The 18,664-nt window shown below is 37.0% G+C and overlaps 1 protein-coding gene across 1 annotated transcript in view; it reads left to right on the forward strand.

Annotated features, from left to right (window-relative positions):
* The window catches only part of LOC141334124 (multidrug resistance-associated protein 1-like), a 30,870-nt gene that overhangs the window by 2,674 nt on the left and 9,532 nt on the right, over nt 1–18,664 (forward strand). Inside the window, exons 2-14 of the mRNA XM_073839265.1 lie at nt 3,007–3,183; nt 4,318–4,443; nt 5,020–5,157; nt 12,252–12,377; nt 12,482–12,543; nt 12,652–12,783; nt 12,988–13,194; nt 14,145–14,322; nt 14,398–14,559; nt 16,743–16,835; nt 17,146–17,349; nt 17,440–17,586; nt 17,692–17,779. Coding sequence (XP_073695366.1) covers nt 3,007–3,183; nt 4,318–4,443; nt 5,020–5,157; nt 12,252–12,377; nt 12,482–12,543; nt 12,652–12,783; nt 12,988–13,194; nt 14,145–14,322; nt 14,398–14,559; nt 16,743–16,835; nt 17,146–17,349; nt 17,440–17,586; nt 17,692–17,779 — 1,840 coding nt within the window. The remainder of the gene's footprint in view (nt 1–3,006; nt 3,184–4,317; nt 4,444–5,019; nt 5,158–12,251; nt 12,378–12,481; nt 12,544–12,651; nt 12,784–12,987; nt 13,195–14,144; nt 14,323–14,397; nt 14,560–16,742; nt 16,836–17,145; nt 17,350–17,439; nt 17,587–17,691; nt 17,780–18,664) is intronic.

The raw sequence follows: 18,664 nt of genomic DNA on the forward strand, positions 1-18,664 counted from the left end.
CAGCCTTTTAAATAAATGAGTTAATCGATTGGCACAATCATCGCATCACTGCTACAGCTGTCCAATAGAAGTGAGTGAACCAACTTTTCTTCAAAGGGACTTCAGTTTAATAGACTACGGTGTTTCATTAGTTCCAATTGCTTATTTAATGGGATATTTCATGCAAAAATGAAAATTCTGTCATTACTTACTCACCCTCATGTCATTCCAAACCTGAACCTTCGTTTATCTTCAGAACACAAGTTAAGATATTTTTGACGAAATTTGAGAGCTTTCTAAACCCTGCATAGATAGCAACACAACTACTATGTTCAAGGTCCAGAAAGGTAGTAAGGACATTATTAAAATAGTCCATGTGGCATCAGTGGTTCAACCTTAAATTTAAGGTCTTACGTGTTTGGAACAACAAGAGGGTGAGGAATCAATGACATAATTTTAATTTCTGCGAAAACAATCTATTTTAATCATTTTAAATTGTATTTTACTGTTGTTAAAATGTATTTTTAACTAATAGTGTGTAACCCAATAAAAAAAAATAACTAAAAAAAAATGTGGAATGAGATGAAGTCATAGTCATAAGCTCATGTCTATTGAAGCATGTCTGGCAGCAGCAATCTGGCTGAACTTTTTGAACCTTAAGTTAGACCTGTTATGGCTAGCATGAGAGATTGTTATTAGATTCTCACTGGCCATTTCCAAAAGAAGTGACCAGAGATTTGTGAATTGCAAGCCATCCTTATAAATGTCATCTAAATAAATCCAAACACCAGCGGTGTCATTTTTAAACTGTTTTTAAACATTATTTGTGCTGACCGGCAGTTTGAACTCCTACACTTGCAGGAAGGGTACACACACCACTCTGAATCACTTCCTGAGACTGTGGTTGCCATTGGGTTTAGACCAGTGCAAACATAGTCTTAGAGGATGCAGGACGGGTAAAAGCTGGTGTCTTTATGCTCTATTGAACTCCCTGTGGAAAACTGTGACTGTGCTCTGCCACGTGAATGAGAATCTCTTTCCCTTCCTGGGCCCAGACCGCACTCAGTACACCCCCTCATAGATGAGGACATATCCTGACCAAAACAACAACGTAACGAACCAAGTGTCTCATCCTGAACCTGTAGTATGTGTCAGGATTGCACTTGCAGTGTTTTTGATATTGGTCTAAATATAGGTAAAATGCTAGAAGATGCAAATAGATCAGTTAAAATAAAATTTTTACATAATTGACTCACAAAAGGAACACAAAAGGAAAATTTGGCTGTAAATTAATGAATTAAGAATTAATGAATGATTGAATGAATAAATTAATGAATGATTAAGTAAATAAATGAAAAAGCAATGAAAATATCAGAAAAATGGTCTGTGTGATTTTCCGCTATATATTGCATATTCCTGAATTCATAAGTTTATGTGAGATAAAGACCAAAAAAGTCAATAATTACTGAAATCTTCAAGCAGTGCAGTTGCAAAGTAACAGTTACTGGATGGAAAGACTATAGAACGTTTTCACAACGCGTCAGTAATCGGCCATATTGGCAGCACTAAACGTAAACAATGCCACTGAACCGAATGAAACTCATAAGTTTTGCTGATTATTGCTGCTGAAAATGGTCAATTGTCAAATGGTCAGACCGGGAAAAACATCTGGAGTACTATAGACTGCCAAAAACATACAAAAATAGCAGATTTGGTGTTATGATTGGTCATATCAAACTCCCTGTCAATCAAACTCCCTGCAAAGGGTCAAAACAAAAAGTCAAAATTCAATCAGTGAAAATCTTCTTTTGCATTTCATGTAAGAAATAGGTTTGGGATGACATATGGTTGAGTAAATATAATTATTTTTCAGTAAGAAAAACCTCAGGCAATGGCTGTACTGCTGTATGTACATGAGCAAACAAGCTTACACAAAGATGTGTTTGGCTCTCTTCGCCCTTCTCATGGTGCATATGGGGTTTACATTATGGCTTGCCAAGGGTACACTTCTTATATATTGCCATACCACAGGACTCCTTCTAACCAGCATGCAGTATTTATCAGAGCTGTGCCATTGCCGAAATAACCACAGTATAAAACACAGCCAAACAAGTTCTCATCAGTCCAGAGAAAGTTTAAAGGAAAAAAAAACGGAACAGTTCTACAGCTGCGTTTGGACATCAGCCTGCTTTCCACCATAAAAAGGCCAGAAATAACTGAAGAGATACAGTGTGAATTACTGATGTCTGAATAGAACGAGCCTGTGAAATTCAGCTTGAGAGAGAAGTCTTGGCAATGATGGCAACTTTGATGCAATCGAAATGCACAGAACAGCATTTTTGTCACAGACCACAGCTTTGCTTTCCTTTGCTTTAAATATATATACACACTCAGACTATCACTCAGCAGAACCAATGCACACAAGTTGTTACTCAGCATCAATACAAATGCTGCTGCTGATGCTTCTCAGTGGAATATAGTGAAATGTTGAAAGTGATTAAGTGTCTTTGCATGTTACGTTTGTAGAAATTGTGAATTTTCTACAATCAGAATGTGGCATTAAATAGGGCAATATAGATATAATATATATATAATATGTCATGTCACTGGCTCAAGTAAGGTTCAGTGTACACTTGTGGAGGCAAAGAGTTTTTTTTCCTGTCATGACTTGTAATAGCACCCAAAACATATCTAGCTATACCCATCATAAACCCACTTGGCAAACAAAGTGATGTTCCAAAGCACAGAAAAACAGCGAAGATTTATCACAGGAGTTTTACCTTTCACCTTTGTGCTACTTCACACAATTTGTCTGTTGCAAACACACAGAGCCATTTGGACTGATCAAATACTGTGAAAAATCAATGGACATCAAGGAATCTGATAAATTACCTTTTTTTAGAGTGCAAAGAGTGAATACAATCTAAAAAGTTGTTGCCTAAGTAGTTATTAATAATTATATAATCACTCCTAATGTAACAAGGTAATGAGTTAGAGAGGACTAACGGTGTAACATTGTGTTTTCAGGACTGGAACGTCACATGGTACACAACACACCCAGACCTGACCCAGTGCTTCCAGCATACAGTACTGGTGTGGTTCCCCTGCTTCTATCTCTGGGTTTGTGCCCCTTTCTACTGCTTGTACCTCAGATTCTACGACAATGGACGCATATCTTTATCCAGCCTCTGCTGTGCCAAGACGGTGAGTCATATTGGTCATATCAAGACTTGACTGAATTCTAGTTACCACCTCTATAGCTTAGGCTTGAATCAATCAGCTAAAAAACTTAGGTAATTTCATGTACATGGTACCATGTGAACTTTTCATTAAATCAGTGTTTCTTGAGCATCAAATCAGCATATTAGAATGATTTCTGAAAGATCATGTGAAACTGAAGATTGGAGTGATGCTGAAAATTCAGCTTTGCATCACAGGAATAAATTACAATTTAAAAACACTACCAGTCAAAAGATTTTGAACAGTAAGATTTGTAATGTTTTTTAAATAATTATCTTCTGCTCATCAAGCCTGCATTTATTTGATCCAAAGTACAGCAAATATAGTACAATTTTCAAATATTTTTACTGCTTAAAAGTACTGTTTTTTATTTTAACATGTTTAAAATGTAATTAACTCCTGTGATCAAAGCTCAATTTTCAGCATCATTACTCCAGTCAGAATCATTCTAATATGCTGATTTGCTGTTCAAGAAACATTTTTCAGTATTATTATTATTATCAATATTTAAAACAGTTTAGTAATTTTTTTTTCAGGATTTCATTTATCTGAAATAAAAAGCTTTTGTAACATTATACACTATACTGTTCAAGAGCTTGGAGTCAGTATCATTTTTAGCAGAATACAAATTACTTTTCTTTAGCAAGGACGCTTTAAATTGATCAAAAGTGATAATAAAACATTCATAATGTTATGAAAGATTCTCCTGAACTTTCTAGTCATCAAAGAAACTTTTCAACATAATAATAATAATAATAAAAACTGTTTTTGAGCAGCAAATCCGAATAATAGAATGATTTCTGAAGGATCATGTGACACAAAAGACTGAAGTAAGGATGCTGAAAATTCAGCTTTGAAATCACAGTAAAAAAAAGTAGAAAACAGTTATTTTAAATAGTAAAACTAACTCTGTTACTGTTTTTGCTGTACTTTGGATCAAATAAATGCAGGCTTAGTGCGCAGAAGACACTTCTTTAAAAAACATGAATAATTGTACAACTCCAGTCTTTTGAACAGTAGTGTAAGTAAAACATTTTGGGGGGAATGACACCTTAGTGTTGCAGTTAATTCTTACATGTCTCTGTGTACGTGTTGTAGGGTTTGGGCATCTGTCTGGCTTCCTTTGGTTTCCTGGAGATGGTCTATCTGCTGGTGGAAAGGAGGAGAGACATAGAGCATCACATAGTCTTTCTCCTGAGCCCTATAATTCGCAGCCTTACTATGGTAAATCTTACTGTTACTATTCTCCTCAATCTCCACAATAAAAATCATATTTAATTATATTCGCAATTACATATAAACTGCGTAAAAGTACAAAGTAACATTCCTATTAATTGCTGTTAAGACCGTAACAACAAGTTGGTTCAGAAATACAAGTTACGTTTTGAATTATGCCTCTTTTTTTCAATGGGAGTCTTTTAGAGGATAGTTAAGATTTATGATCTGTTATATTTAAGCTTGAATGAACAAATCTCTTTGTGGCTAGACGTCTGGCAGAAGTTTCCTGAAGGGATCAGGATAAATAAGCCTCTTTTACCTCTGGTCACAGCAGACAGCAGAGTCAACAGTGGTTGTAGTAAATGACTTTTTTTTTTCAGATCTGCCCAGCAAGATAAAGTCCTGACACAGACTAAACATTTACAGTAGACTAGTTTAGAATCAATACATTCTGCTTGAGAGATTTTTCTATCAACATGTTTAAGCTGCTTAATGGTATTCTGTCCTGTTCTTCTAGTGTGTTTTGGATTTCTCTATAATGACCACAACTAGCATACTGACCGAAATACGCTCTGCCTTCAGATACTGGCAGTGTTGGTGATCCACTTGGAAAGGTTAAGGGGCTTGCGTTCCTCCATCTTTCTCTTCCTGTTTTGGACGCTGGCAGTGATCTGCTCACTGGTGCCTCTCAGAGCCAACATACAAGCCATCATAGACGAGGTTTGTGTATTCCCCAGTATATCAAACTATTGTATATTTAAAAAATGCTGTTGTTTTTTTTTTTATGCAAAGTTCAATATACAGCAAGGTTCAAAATGTTAGAGTACATTAAAAATCTTACATTTTAAATCTAATTTAAAACATAATCTATTTTAAAAACCCCAGAAAGTTTTAGCATTTTAAATAAATAAATAAATAAATAATAACACATCTAGCTTAAGTGCTGCTCCTAATATACAGATGAGGTCAAAAGTTTCATAAGAATGCAAAATGATAATTATTTTACCAAAATAGGAGGGATCATACAAAATGCATAGTACTGACAAATTCTTTGGTTTTTCAGCATTTTTGTGTATTTGAACCCTTTCTAACAATGACTGAATGATTCTGAGATCCATATTTTCAGACTGAGGACAACTGAGGGACTCATATGCAACTATTACAGAAGATTCAATGGCTCACTGATGCTTCAGAAGGAAAAACTATGCATTAAGAGCTGAGGATGTAAACATTTTGCATTTGAAGATCGGGGTAAATTTAATTTATTTGTCTTCTGGGAAACATGTCAGTATCTTCTATAGCTTCTAAGGGGCAGTGCTAAATGAAAAAAAAAAAGATATTTAGGCTAAATAAAAAAAATCTACACATCCTCATTCCATTCAAAAGTTTACACCCCTGGCTCTAAATGCATTGTGTTTCCTACAGAAGCATCGGTGAGCGTTTGAACCTTTTGTAATAGTTGCATGAGTCCCTCAGTTGTCCTCAGTGTGAAAAGATAGATCTCAAAATCATTGAGATTGTTGGAAAGGGTTTAAATACACAAAAAAGCTAAAAAACCAAAGAATTTGTGAGACCTGAAGGATTTTTCTGAAGAAGAGTGGGCAGTTTAACTTTTCAAACATGGGACTTATAAACAACTACCACTAAACACAAAACAACAACAACAACAACAAAAAACAGCTGTGGATCATTTAGGTAACAACACGGTATTAAGAATCAAGCGTATGTAAACTTTTGAACAGGGTAATTTTTATAAATTCAACTATTATTTTCTTTTGTGGACTATATGTAAATGTCTTTTATGTGGAATATCTTATTCAGGTCAGTATTAAATAAAAAAACATGCATTTTGTACGAACCCTCTTATTTTGGTAAAAATAATTAACATTTTGCAGATTCTGCAAAGTGTATGTAAACTTTTGACCTCAACTGTATTTGTAATTACTACAAAATAGAAACATTTATACTTGCAGTCACATACTTTTGGACCTTTATACCTTTATTTGTAAAGGGTTTCTATTATAACAGTTATTAATGGTGCTTTGAGACTAATAAGTGACTAAATAAGTGAATTTGACTTGTTGCCCTAAACTTTGAATCTCTGGCACTACAAAATGCCTATGCTCTGTTATACTCCCGTCACGCCATGCGTAACAAGGGCCCTCAAATGTTTTTTTCTAATGAATGTTACTCAATCACACTCTCTAAATTTATCTGTGTTGTGTCTGAGAGACACAGCAGAGTCAGTATAAAACACAGCGGTGCGTAAACAGAGTGCTTACAGATGGTGCTCTTCTCAGCGCTGACGTCTGGGCGGCCCTTTCCACTTCCCTCAATGCCCTCTTTGTCTGGAGCTGATGCTTTGCTGAGACCAGTCACAATCAACGCTGGTGCTTTTCCAGACAGATAGGAGAAGCCGCATACGTCTGCGGGTCCCCATACTGTCTCCCTCAGTCTGTCCGTCTCTCGCCTGCTGTGATGCGCCCACTCCATAATTATTTTACTACTTGTCACAGACGCAACAATCAATGTCTTGGCACTGGAGAGGGAAATATACATGTAACTCACATTTGTGCGCATATTGAGCGTGGAATGTATAATCTTTAAGGCTATGCGCATATTTTGTTATATATTTATATTTTGTGGCTACCAGACCTGATGAATAGTGATGAGAGTGTGGCAACAAAAATAGGCTCAACCCATAGGCAATTCACTTTAAAATAGTTTGCAAGTGAACAAAAATATCACCATTTAAAAAAAAAAAAAAAAAAAAAAACTTTTTTTGGTGTAACCACAAACGCCTTTTGTTCCTCAGACAGTTGTTTGCACTCTTCTCCTTGATTTGTTATTACTTTTGGCAGTCTATAGTACTCCAAATGTTTTTCCTAGTCCTAATAACTGACCATTTTTTCAGCAAAATATGCCAGTTTTGTTAGGTTCAGTGGCATTGTTCACATTCGCCAATATGGCCGATTGATGGCGCGCCATGTGAAAACATTCAATTAACACAAATATGTGGCTGGGCTTTGCAATAAGGTTTAAGCACTGATTTGCGCTATTATTAACTTAAATAGCCATTCAAGCATTTCATACAATCACCCTTTTACAGCACATTTAGTTCACAAACAATATGTGACACAAATATCTCATGTGTCACATTTCATATTTAAGACTTAAATTCAGCATTAGAAACTTACTTTTCAAGGTATCAGTCCAACTCGAAAATCTGGGGTCATATCCTGGTTTTTCGTTCATTTTAGTCACGACACTTTTGTGAATCATTCGTTGTAATTTGTGAACCGATTCAACTGATTCTTGAATCATTCACTGAAATAAATACTGGTTCAATATTCTTTGAAAATAATCGGTTCAAAAGATTCATTCGCTCCGAACGATAATTGTTTACGAGTCGGACATGTTGTGTCTCATGGCGGCTTTGGACTTTTTCCAATTCAAAACGAAATTTTTTTGCTAAATGTAGTGGAGTTCAACGTAGTGTCTACACCAGATGCGACAGTTGTCGCGTCGCACCGCGCCGCAACAGCTGCTGTCTACATTGGATGAGACAATAGACCGTTTTGAACTTTGTGTCAGTACATCATAAATCGCACGGAATCAGTTTAATGTCGAGGATTTGTCTGTCGCATCGCGCCACGCCACGCTGTATACAATGTAGACAGTAGGGATGGACATATCGATCCTAAAGTATCGATATATTGATACTGATGCGAGTATCGAAAGTATCGATACTCAAATTAAAAATATCGATACTAAGGTGTGTTTTATTTACCAGTGATTTTGTTTATTTAACAAAAAGCAAGGCGTGCAATGTACACTGAGTTGGACGTATAACCTATGTTAGGGAATAACTGTGCACGATATAACTATTTTCCTACTTATCTGAACGCACGCAAACGTTGCAAGACAGAACCAATCAATCACAGAGAGCATTCACTCACTTCAGACAGTGCATTCAAACAGGGCTGGGTTTCCCAAAAGTATCATAAGAAAGCATTGATGCTTTTGGGAACGGCAGCCCAGAACAATGCTTATCAGAGGACAGAAAATAAAAACATGTTTGAGCTATTTCACAATAAACAAACTGAAATTGTAGCCTACGTAATTTGTGCAATTACATTTCTTTAAATTAACACTTAAAGTTCATTGATCATGTTTTGTAGTAATGTTAATATAAATTATACACCGTCAGAATAAAAATGTTGTATTTTATGTGTGCAACAGCCTGTCACTAGCAGCCCCTTATGAAACTAAGTATTTTCAATTATAGGTTTTGTAGTTACCACTACAGTAAACATATTTTAACCATGTGTAAAAAATAAAAGTTAATTAGTTGCAATTAAGGCATATTAAATGTTAAAATGCATTTCAAATATAAAGTTTATAAGGGTATAATTACATATTTTACTCTTATTAATTTAATAAATGTAATAATTTAAAAGTTAAGTTTAGAAGTATCGTATCGGTATCGATATCGATATCGATGATACTGGCCTTAAAAGTATCGGTATAGTATCGAAAACAAAATAAGTGATATCACCCATCCCTAGTAGACAGATGATTATAGGTTCTAGTATTTTGTAGCGCTGCGCCCCTCGCCTCCGATGTAAACATTAAGCAACATAAGATGTTCTTTGGAGTATTTTGAGGTAAATGTGAAAGCTTTCCAACATGACAATAATGAAATTTGAAAACATATACTTGAGCTAAAAAGTAGGCTACTTAAGTACAGTAAGGAAGTAAAAATACAGTAAGGAAATCTAAAAAAAACTATAATGAAGCCTCGTACAACTGGTGGGATCTGTTGTGACCTAAATGAGCCCTCTGCCAATGGGCATCAGGTCCAACTGCAACAGCAAAACAACTAGCGCTTGGTCCTCTCATACCACACTGTGGGAGGATATGTTCCCTGACCGATTTGAGTTTCTCTGAACGATTTAAGCGCACAATGTGTATTGTGGAGTCCAGAGTGTGGACTGTGACCATTTGAGTAAATGAAGCTTGTGTTTACATATTCTTAAAGAGGCCTGCGCAGCCACATTCTCTCGTATCGTGGCCGTTTGACACAGTTTCTGTGAAAAGCCCATAGGAATGGATGCCCTCAGTGGCCCCTGTAAAACTTTCAATAGCAGCTCGAGGCCTCTGGCAGGACAGCTGTTTTGAACCCAAAACCCCGACCTCAGCATATTTTCTCTCTAACAAATTTTGAACCTTGTATCGAACTCTACACAAATAGGTCAAACACAACAACTAAGAATGCAGGAAAACAATAATACAAACAGAAGCATAAGTAGAATTCTTTTAGAATTTAAATAGGATACATAGAATTAAATATTTGTGACCCTGGACCACAAAACCAGTCATAAGGGTGAAATTTATACATTATCTGAAAGCTGTATATGACAATATTTGGCTGAGATACAACTATTTAAAAATCTGGAATCAGAGGGTGCAAAAAAAAAAAATCTAAATATTGAAAAAAAATCATTTAAAGTTGTCCAAGCGTAGTTCTTAGCAATGCATATTACTAATCAAAACTAGTTTTTAATATATTTATGGTAGGAAATTTACAAAATATCTTCTTGGAACATGGTCTTTATTTAATATCCTAATGATTTTTGGCATAAAAGAAAAATCTATGCCAAAGACCCATACAATTTATTTTTGGCTATTGCTACAAATATACCCATGCTACTTAAGACTGGTTTTGTGGTCCAGGGTCACAATTATAATTTAATATTATTTAAAATACTTCACATTGGTCAAATAGCTTCTGTCTGGTTGATTGAAGAGCAGATGCACTGCCTCATAGATCATCTGCAAGTTACTTAAGTTTAGTTGTTGCGATTGAATGCTTATTGAATACTATTACCAAAAACCTTTATACTCTTAGAAGCTGTGAAAGAAGAGTTTGGGTCCTTTGGCATAAATGTGTGTCTGTGGTCTGTATTTTACAATGATTCAGAAGTGTTCATAAATAGGTTTGTTGTGTCATTAATCCTGGTTTGATGGAACATTTAGGTCATTATAATAAGCTGAGGTCTTTGAAAGGAAGGGAGGGGAACAGCAGGCAACATCCCCAAACGAACACTCCCCACATCAGCCACCAGTACCGCCTCCGCACACTGCGGTGAGACAAAGTGGGCGGCTGATCTCGGATCAGTCCGGGTGCTAGGGCAGACGGAAGAGAAAATATGTATTTGATCCCACAGGAAGCATGCAGCTTATGTGGTTATGACTCCTTGGGAAATCCCTGGCAAATGTGTCTACATCACTTATGTGCCTAGTTGGTTGTCTCCACAGAGGCAGAGAATCAAAACATGAAAAATTATTTAATAATTCATTTGTCGCGTAGTTCCGCTTGTCCCACAAAAACAATTGTTTGTTGTTTATTACAGCTTAGGTCAGGGGTTTTCAACAGGAGGTGGGCATATGCAGTGCCTTGCAAAAGCATGCAAACGCCTTAATTTTCTTCACATTTTATGTTGCAGCCTTGTGTTAAACTGCTTTAAATAACTATTTTTCATTAAATTTTTACCTTGCATAAGTATTCATACACTTTTCTGGGACACTTGAAATTTAGCTCAGGAGCATTTATATCGCTTGCAGATGTTACTACACTTCGAATGGAGTTAACCTGTTGCAAATTCAATTGAATGTATATGATTTGGAAAGGCACACATCTAAATAAAAGGTCTAACAGCTGAACATGCATATCAGAGCAAAAACCAAGCCCTGAGGTCAAAAGAACTGCCTGTAGAGCTCAGAAACAGGATTGCATCAAAACACACATCTGAGGAAGAGTTCAGAAAAATACTGCATTGAAGGTTCACAGAAGCATGTAGCCTCCATTATCCATAATGGAAGAAGTTTGGAACAACTAGGCCTCTTCCTACAGCTGGCCTCTTGACCAAACTGAGCATTCAATGGAGAAGAGACTTGGTTAGATGGGTGACCAAGGAGCTAATGGTCACTTTAGTTAACCTCCATGATCATATATGCAGATGGGAGAAACTTAAAGAAGGACAAATATCACTGCAACACTCCACCAATCTTTATGGTGGTGTGGCCAAATTCAATCCTCTCCTCAATGACTACACACTTGGAATTTGTAACAAAGCACTCTCAGATTGTGAGAAACAAGATTCTGTGGTCTGATGAACCTCAATTCCAAGCATCATGAGGAAACCAGGCACTGCTCATCACCTGCACAGTACCATCCAAAAAGTAAAGTATGGAGGCAGCAGCCTCATGCTGTGGGGCTGTTTGAGGCTGAGGCTGTTCAAAATATTGAGATATTGAGCAGAAGGTTCACCTTCCAACAGGACAATGACCCTAAGAACACAGCACGAGTGGCTTATAGACAACCCTGTAAATGTCCTTGAGTGGCCCAGCCAGACCCTGGCCTTGAACCCTATCAAATATTTCTGGAAAAATCTAAAAATGTCTGACAGCCCCCATCCAAGCTGACAGAGTTTAAGAGGTGAAGAGGTGAGAAGAAGAATGGCAGATAATTGCCAAATTATCAAGACTCAAAGTTCCTTACCAAATATTGTGTTAATATTATTCTGTGGTGCGATAGGCAGTTTAAAGAGAAGGGACACATAATTAATTTGCTACTTTTCATGCTAAGGTAATTTTATGTTAAATACTAATTTATCTAACATTATACCAATAAAACATTGCAAAAAACTATAAACAAACATTTGTGCTTTCACTTGCTTTAAAATGAATGTACTATATTCATGTGAAGTGCTCCACACTGCTTTACTAATAACCAGTCATGTGTGTTACAGGGTTTCCCTGCAGATGCGATGAGATTTGTGGCATTTTTCACATTCTTCGCTCTCCAGTTGGCTCAGCTCATCCTCAGCTGTTTCGCTGATCAGCGCCCAGCGACTCTTAAACCTGTATATGTAAAGGTACAGTGTCATCCATGTTATGATGGATTTTTTTCTTTATAAGTAGATTAATATTTAGAACACATTCAAAAAATAATACCTGAGCATATTGGTTTTTCCTCTAGAATCCATGTCCAGTTGAGGATGCTTCTTTTCTTTCAAAATTACTGTTCTGGTGGTATGGCAGGTAGAGTCATATTTTTGTCTCTCAATTTCATTGACTTGTTGTAAAGGTCTGCAGAACCAATGACCAAAACCAATGAGATACTAAGAAACATATATTTGTGCTTCACAGATTGGTGGTAAAGGGTTACCGCTCACCTTTAAAAGCTGAAGACCTCTGGTCTCTACGAGAAGAGGACACATCTGAAAAAATAATCTGTGATCTAGAGAAAGAGTGGGCCAAGCAATGGGCCAAAATGCAACAGTAAGACACCTACTGTTTCCAAAACTGCATGTCTTCCATCCTGAGTTGATGATTTCAGTGACTATTGTGCACACGTATGAGATTTACTCAGTAAAATACATGACATGCATAATTTGTTCATAACTACTTATTATTTTGTTTTTAGTTTTTTTACTTTGTTTGTACTAAAGTTTGAAAAAAATGTGTTTTCTCCTTCAAACACAGGCAAGAATGCGCTCTGAATGGAGCACAAGCTCTCGGTTATAAACTGAGCGAGCAGACGCAGCTGCTGAGAAAACTCCATAAAGAACAAAGCTCAGGCTTCTGTCTGCTCCGGACACTAGCCAAAAACTTTGGCCCTTACTTTCTGACTGGAACTCTCTGTCTGGTCATTCAAGATGCTTTCATGTTCTCCATACCACAAGTGTTAAGGTGAGAGATGCATAAACGTTGTCATCACATGTACAATGAAACTGTATGTAGCATGATCCACTTAACGCATCCTTGCTGAATAAAAGTAATAATAATAATAATAATTTAAAAAATCATTACCTATGTAATTAACTATGTAGGTGTAAAAGCACAAAATATTACATTTGTAAAAGCAAAAAGAGTGCTACTTTCAGAAGCATTTACTAAGTTAAGACTAAAACATTTTTGCATCTGGCAAATATCTATGCGGCAGTTTTCGATGCTATAAGAAAACACATGCCAGTATTTCAATGTAGAGCAAGACCTTTAGCACACAATGTAAAGTGAACTTGTTGCCCTTTTTCAGTATTGAGTGTGAACTCCCATCACAGACAGGAATAACAACACATCCTGCTGTGGTGCAACCACACACTGTTAATTATGTCCCATGCACCACGAGTCCACGACACTTAGGAGAGTCTGCTTGCTGCAGCTTTGTATTCTTTGTGGCTGAGCTATACCTCTGAATAGGCAAAGAAACTGGATTTGGATCATCAAATTAAGCCACCCCGTCTGGCATATAACAAGCCAAGAGCACTGTGGTGGGTTCACTGCTCCAGAACCACAGGAACTGCTGCCTCACTACAATCACAACACCCCTTTACAGCAATCCTGCACTCTGAGAAACTTTGATGCATGGGAGATAATATTGTCTAGGCTCAATTGTATTAAGTCCAGGAATGTCATATTCATAGTCATTAAATATATTTACAATACAGTTTCTTTAGGTTTGGTTTATGTTTGCTGTACTCTAAGTCAGACAAACAAAATAGTGTTTTTACAAAACATGGTTGGGTCTCAGTATATGCTTGCTGTATTCTAAGTCAGACGAACAAAATAGTGTTTTTGCAAAAATGGTGTGCCATTGTTTGGGTCTAGCTAAATGACAATGTGCATTTCTTGTTCTTCAGTCTACTGCTTGGCTTTGTGAGGGATGAAGACGCCCCCTTGTGGAAGGGTTACCTCTTTGCCTTCTTGATGTTCCTGTTGTCTTGTCTGCAGTCCCTGTTCAACCATCAGTACATGTATTCCTGCTTCACAGTAGGCATGAGGGTTAAGACTGCAGTTATGGGACTAGTGTACAGGAAGGTAGGTCTTTGAACTGTTTGCTAGCAAATGCAAAGATGCATATCATGGTTCTTACATTCACTCTGGTCTCCACAGTCTCTGGTCATCAACAGCGCTGCCCGAAGAACGTGTACAGTTGGAGAGATAGTGAACTTGGTTTCGGCTGACACCCAGAAACTCATGGATTTCGTGGTGTACTTCAATGCAGTGTGGGTGGCCCCGATTGAAATCGCCTTGTGTCTTTTCTTCCTCTGGCAGGTGAGATGCTTCTAGAAATAAGGACAGAATTTATGTTCTTGATTATTCTACCTCTAAAAAATATTGCATTGTTATACTGTCAGAACAAATGCACAAAAATCGTACCTTTAGGGATACAACAGCTCGTCACTGGGGCAACTTTGTACTTTAGCAAGTACTAACTGAGTGTTTTAGAGGTAAAAAGGTACAAAGATGTCCCTTTAAAGTCCATGTAAAGCAATATTAAATATGTGTTCTGAGAAATGTGTTATTAACTACTCAGCCAAATTTGAACTGTAAAAAACTGCTAAGTATATAAACTAAGTTGTAAAAATTCTTGCAAAAATAAGCAGCTAGGGCACTGAAACAATGCTTACTTGCAGAAAAACTGCCGCATCTCTCAACAATCATAATGCCAAATCCACCATTTTGTCTGACAAACAAAACAGGCAATAGAGCAGATTAATTTTGGTGGATTTAAACGTGTAAAATGGTGTGTATTGACCTCTTTCTGCAGTTAAAATAAAATGTTATGTTCATTCATGCTTATTTTATGCTTTAACTTCATGCTTTCACATGCTGCTTGAACTAAGGCTGTTGCCCACCCAATTGCTACTCAAAACTAGCTCAATTGCATTTTGAGAATGGTCTCCAGGTAAAAAAGCTATTTCAGGGGGGTTCTGGCAGGGTTCCCCTGGTAAAATTCACATTCTGAGGCTAAATATCACATATGTGGCTTCAACCTGTGAACATGAAAAACAACTCACGGCAACATTGTTAAAGTAGCACAATTCCGCAAGAAAACCGTGGACTTGGCAACACTGCGAACAATGATTAAAGACACATTAAAGAGCCACAAAAGGGTATTTATTGTTTGAATTTCTTAAAAAAATGACATTTAAAAGCTGAAAATTTGTTTATTACCACACAGATTTACACAGCCATACACCAGGTAATATGCATTTACGTGATGAAGACATAGCTAGCTAGCAAACTGTAGGCTGTAGTAACTAACGGTAATGATGATAGGAACTCACGATTGAGTGGGCAAACCACTGATGTTAATGCGCTCCAGTCATTATAGTGTTAAGGGGAGGTATAGTAGATTAACTTTGGTGAATTTAAACTTGTAAAAGAGTGTGTATTGACGACTTTCATGTTTATTTTGTGCTTTAGCTTTTGGCTGCTTGAACTGAGGCTGTTGCCAAGTTTTCACAACAGAACCCGCCCAAATGCTTCTCAAAACAAGCCCAATTGCTTTTTGGAGGGGGTCGCCCAGTAAAAATCGCATTCCGGTGGGTAAAATACACGTTTTGCATTCCAGGAGCTAAATATCAGGTTATTAGCGATGCTTCAACCCGCGAACATGAAAAACAACCTGCGGCAACAGTGGTAAAGTAGCCGCTGACTGGGCAACACTGGGGGAGAGGCCGTGCTCAGCGACTCCAGTGCGTCCTCCAGAAAGGATTTGTACTACAAATGTACAATTCAGTACTACATACCAAGGTTATTATAGTTAACGAAAACTAACGAAAAAACTAAAACTAGAATTGAAAAAGCATTTTCGTTAACTGAAATAAAAATAAAAACAAGAGTTTTTAAAAAAAAAACGAAAACTAACTTAAACTGTTTTGTGTGTATACAAAACGAACTTAAACTAATATTATAGCAAAAACGTCCTTCGTTTTCGTCTTTGTAAATACATTGTGGCGATATGTATCCAAATCTATACCTGCGTTTGCACCTTGCCCACTAATTAAAACGGGGGGGTCAAATACATGTTTTTTGGCAGAGTTCTCCAGGTTCAATTCATATTCCAGGGGCAAAATATCAAGTTACTTATTAAATATCAAGATTGGGGTCACTTCAACCTGCGGACATGAAAGACAATCTGTGGCAACAGTGTTAAAGTAGCCCAATTCTGTGAAAACAATAAATACCCAAAAGGGCGCAAAAATGGTGAAAAAAATGGTGAAAAACTGTTTAACGATCTAACTCTACAATTCAGTACTACATAGGTCAATGTAAGAACCATGATATGCATGACATGTTTTCAGCAATACATTTAAAAACAATTCTCAGAATTGCCTTTACGTGGACTTTTAGGGTACTGCCCGAGTGACAAGCTGAACCCCAATTTCTGCACATTGTTTCTGAGAGCACAGATCCAAACTTCATTCGTTTCAATGTCTCACCCTGTACAGCGCCTCGGCCCATCTGCATTGGCTGGCATCGCCACTGTGATTCTCATCTTCCCTTTGAATGGGTTCATTGCCAAAATGAGAAGCAAGCTCCAGGTATAGTCTATATTGTTCCATTCAGTCAAATTGCTGATATTTCCATGATGATATTCGTGCTGTGGCGACTGTGGTCATGGTCCCAGGAACTGCTTCAAATGATTTAAAACACGAGCATGTGGACAGTCTGTCCTTTGATGCTTTGATGTTATGAACATGGTAAAAACCACAGGATTTTGGCATTGTTGTAAATTTGAAATTGCTTCGTCCCAAACATCCAAAGAATTGAAACTTGCCCATACTGGCTACTGTCTGGTCTCGTAAACAAGTTTGTTCGCGTGACTCTCAATTCGCATTTTGCTGCTCTCAGGAGGTCCAGATGAAGTACATGGACGGACGCATTAAGCTTATGAACGAGATCTTGAGCGGAATAAAGATCCTGAAGTTTTACGCCTGGGAGAATGCCTTCAGAGAACGTGTTCTTGGCTATAGGGAAAAAGAGCTGAATGCTTTGAAGAAGTCTCAGGTCCTTTACTCCATATCCATCGCCTCCTTCAACTCCTCCACTTTTTTGGTACATTTCATCTTTATTATCATTATATTAAGACATTAATATAATCCTAACAACTGTATAGTTGTATCATGTAAGCCACTTTTCCTTCAGATTGCATTTGCCATGTTTGGGGTGTATGTGCTGATTGATGAGAAGCATGTTCTGGATGCTCAGAAGGTCTTTGTGTCCATGGCTCTCATCAATATTCTCAAAGCTCCACTCAGTCAACTGCCCTTTGCAATGAGCACTACCATGCAGGTGAGCAGCAGTACTGTCATTCAAACATTTGAACACTTATTTGTTTATATTAGCATATTTTCAAAGAAACTTTGGAAGATATCTTTGTTTCTTCTTGTTTCTAAGGCTGTGGTTTCTCTCAAACGCCTCGGGAAGTTTCTCTGTCAAGACGAGCTGAAACTGGAGAGTGTGGAGAGAGCTCCCTACCATCCTGGTGAGTGCATTAGCTTGTCTTTGTTTTCAGACTTTCCTCTGACATACAACAGCTTTATAAGCTACAGATGACCAGCATTGTTATACATGTTGTGATTTTTCCCTATCAGTGTGATGGTGGAATTCTAATTTAAAAAGCCATAACTAGGCATGCCAAAAACAAAAATAACGAGTTACTAATCTGCCAAAAAGGCCCACCTTGAAGGATATTTTTTCCAGTTGTTCTGCAAGAGAAGCTTATTTGAATTTAAAAGCTGTAATTCAACAAACACTACAAGGAAATTGTGTGGCTATGAGGTGGGTGTTGGTAACGGTTGAAATGCGTATGATGACTTCATGCAGCGGTTAGTGAAAGGGGATTTTCAGCTTTGGAGCTGTAATTATATTTATATAACTTTTCCACATTTTTGTGTGTGTTAAAGGCCCTTTTTAAAATTGATTTATTAAAAATGCAACTTTTTTCATGTTAAAGATCAAAGAGAAGCTTTTGTGAAAATGCTTCTGACTTTCTCTCTTTCTCTCTCTCTTTTCTCTCAAAATGTATTATCCTAAATGATTATCAATACCCTGTTGCCTCATTAACTTGTGGAATGGTTTTATGAGCCTCAAATGCAGTACACACTTATAGTTTATAATACACAATACACAGAGATAGTTCACCCAAAAATGAAATTCTCAACTTCAAGTCATTCCAAGCCAGATTTTCTTTGAAACTCTGTCCTTTCTGAAGCTAATATTCATTGCAACTGCACTGAAAACTATGAAAGCCAGTTTCTTCCACTGAATAAAATAAAAAAATATAATTGTGACATTTTTTCTCACAATTACGAGTTTGCATCTCAACAATGTTATACAAACTCACAATTCTGACTCTTTTTCTCAGAAT

This window comes from Garra rufa, chromosome 1 (assembly GCF_049309525.1).
Source record: "Garra rufa chromosome 1, GarRuf1.0, whole genome shotgun sequence".
Lineage (NCBI taxonomy): Eukaryota > Metazoa > Chordata > Actinopteri > Cypriniformes > Cyprinidae > Garra > Garra rufa.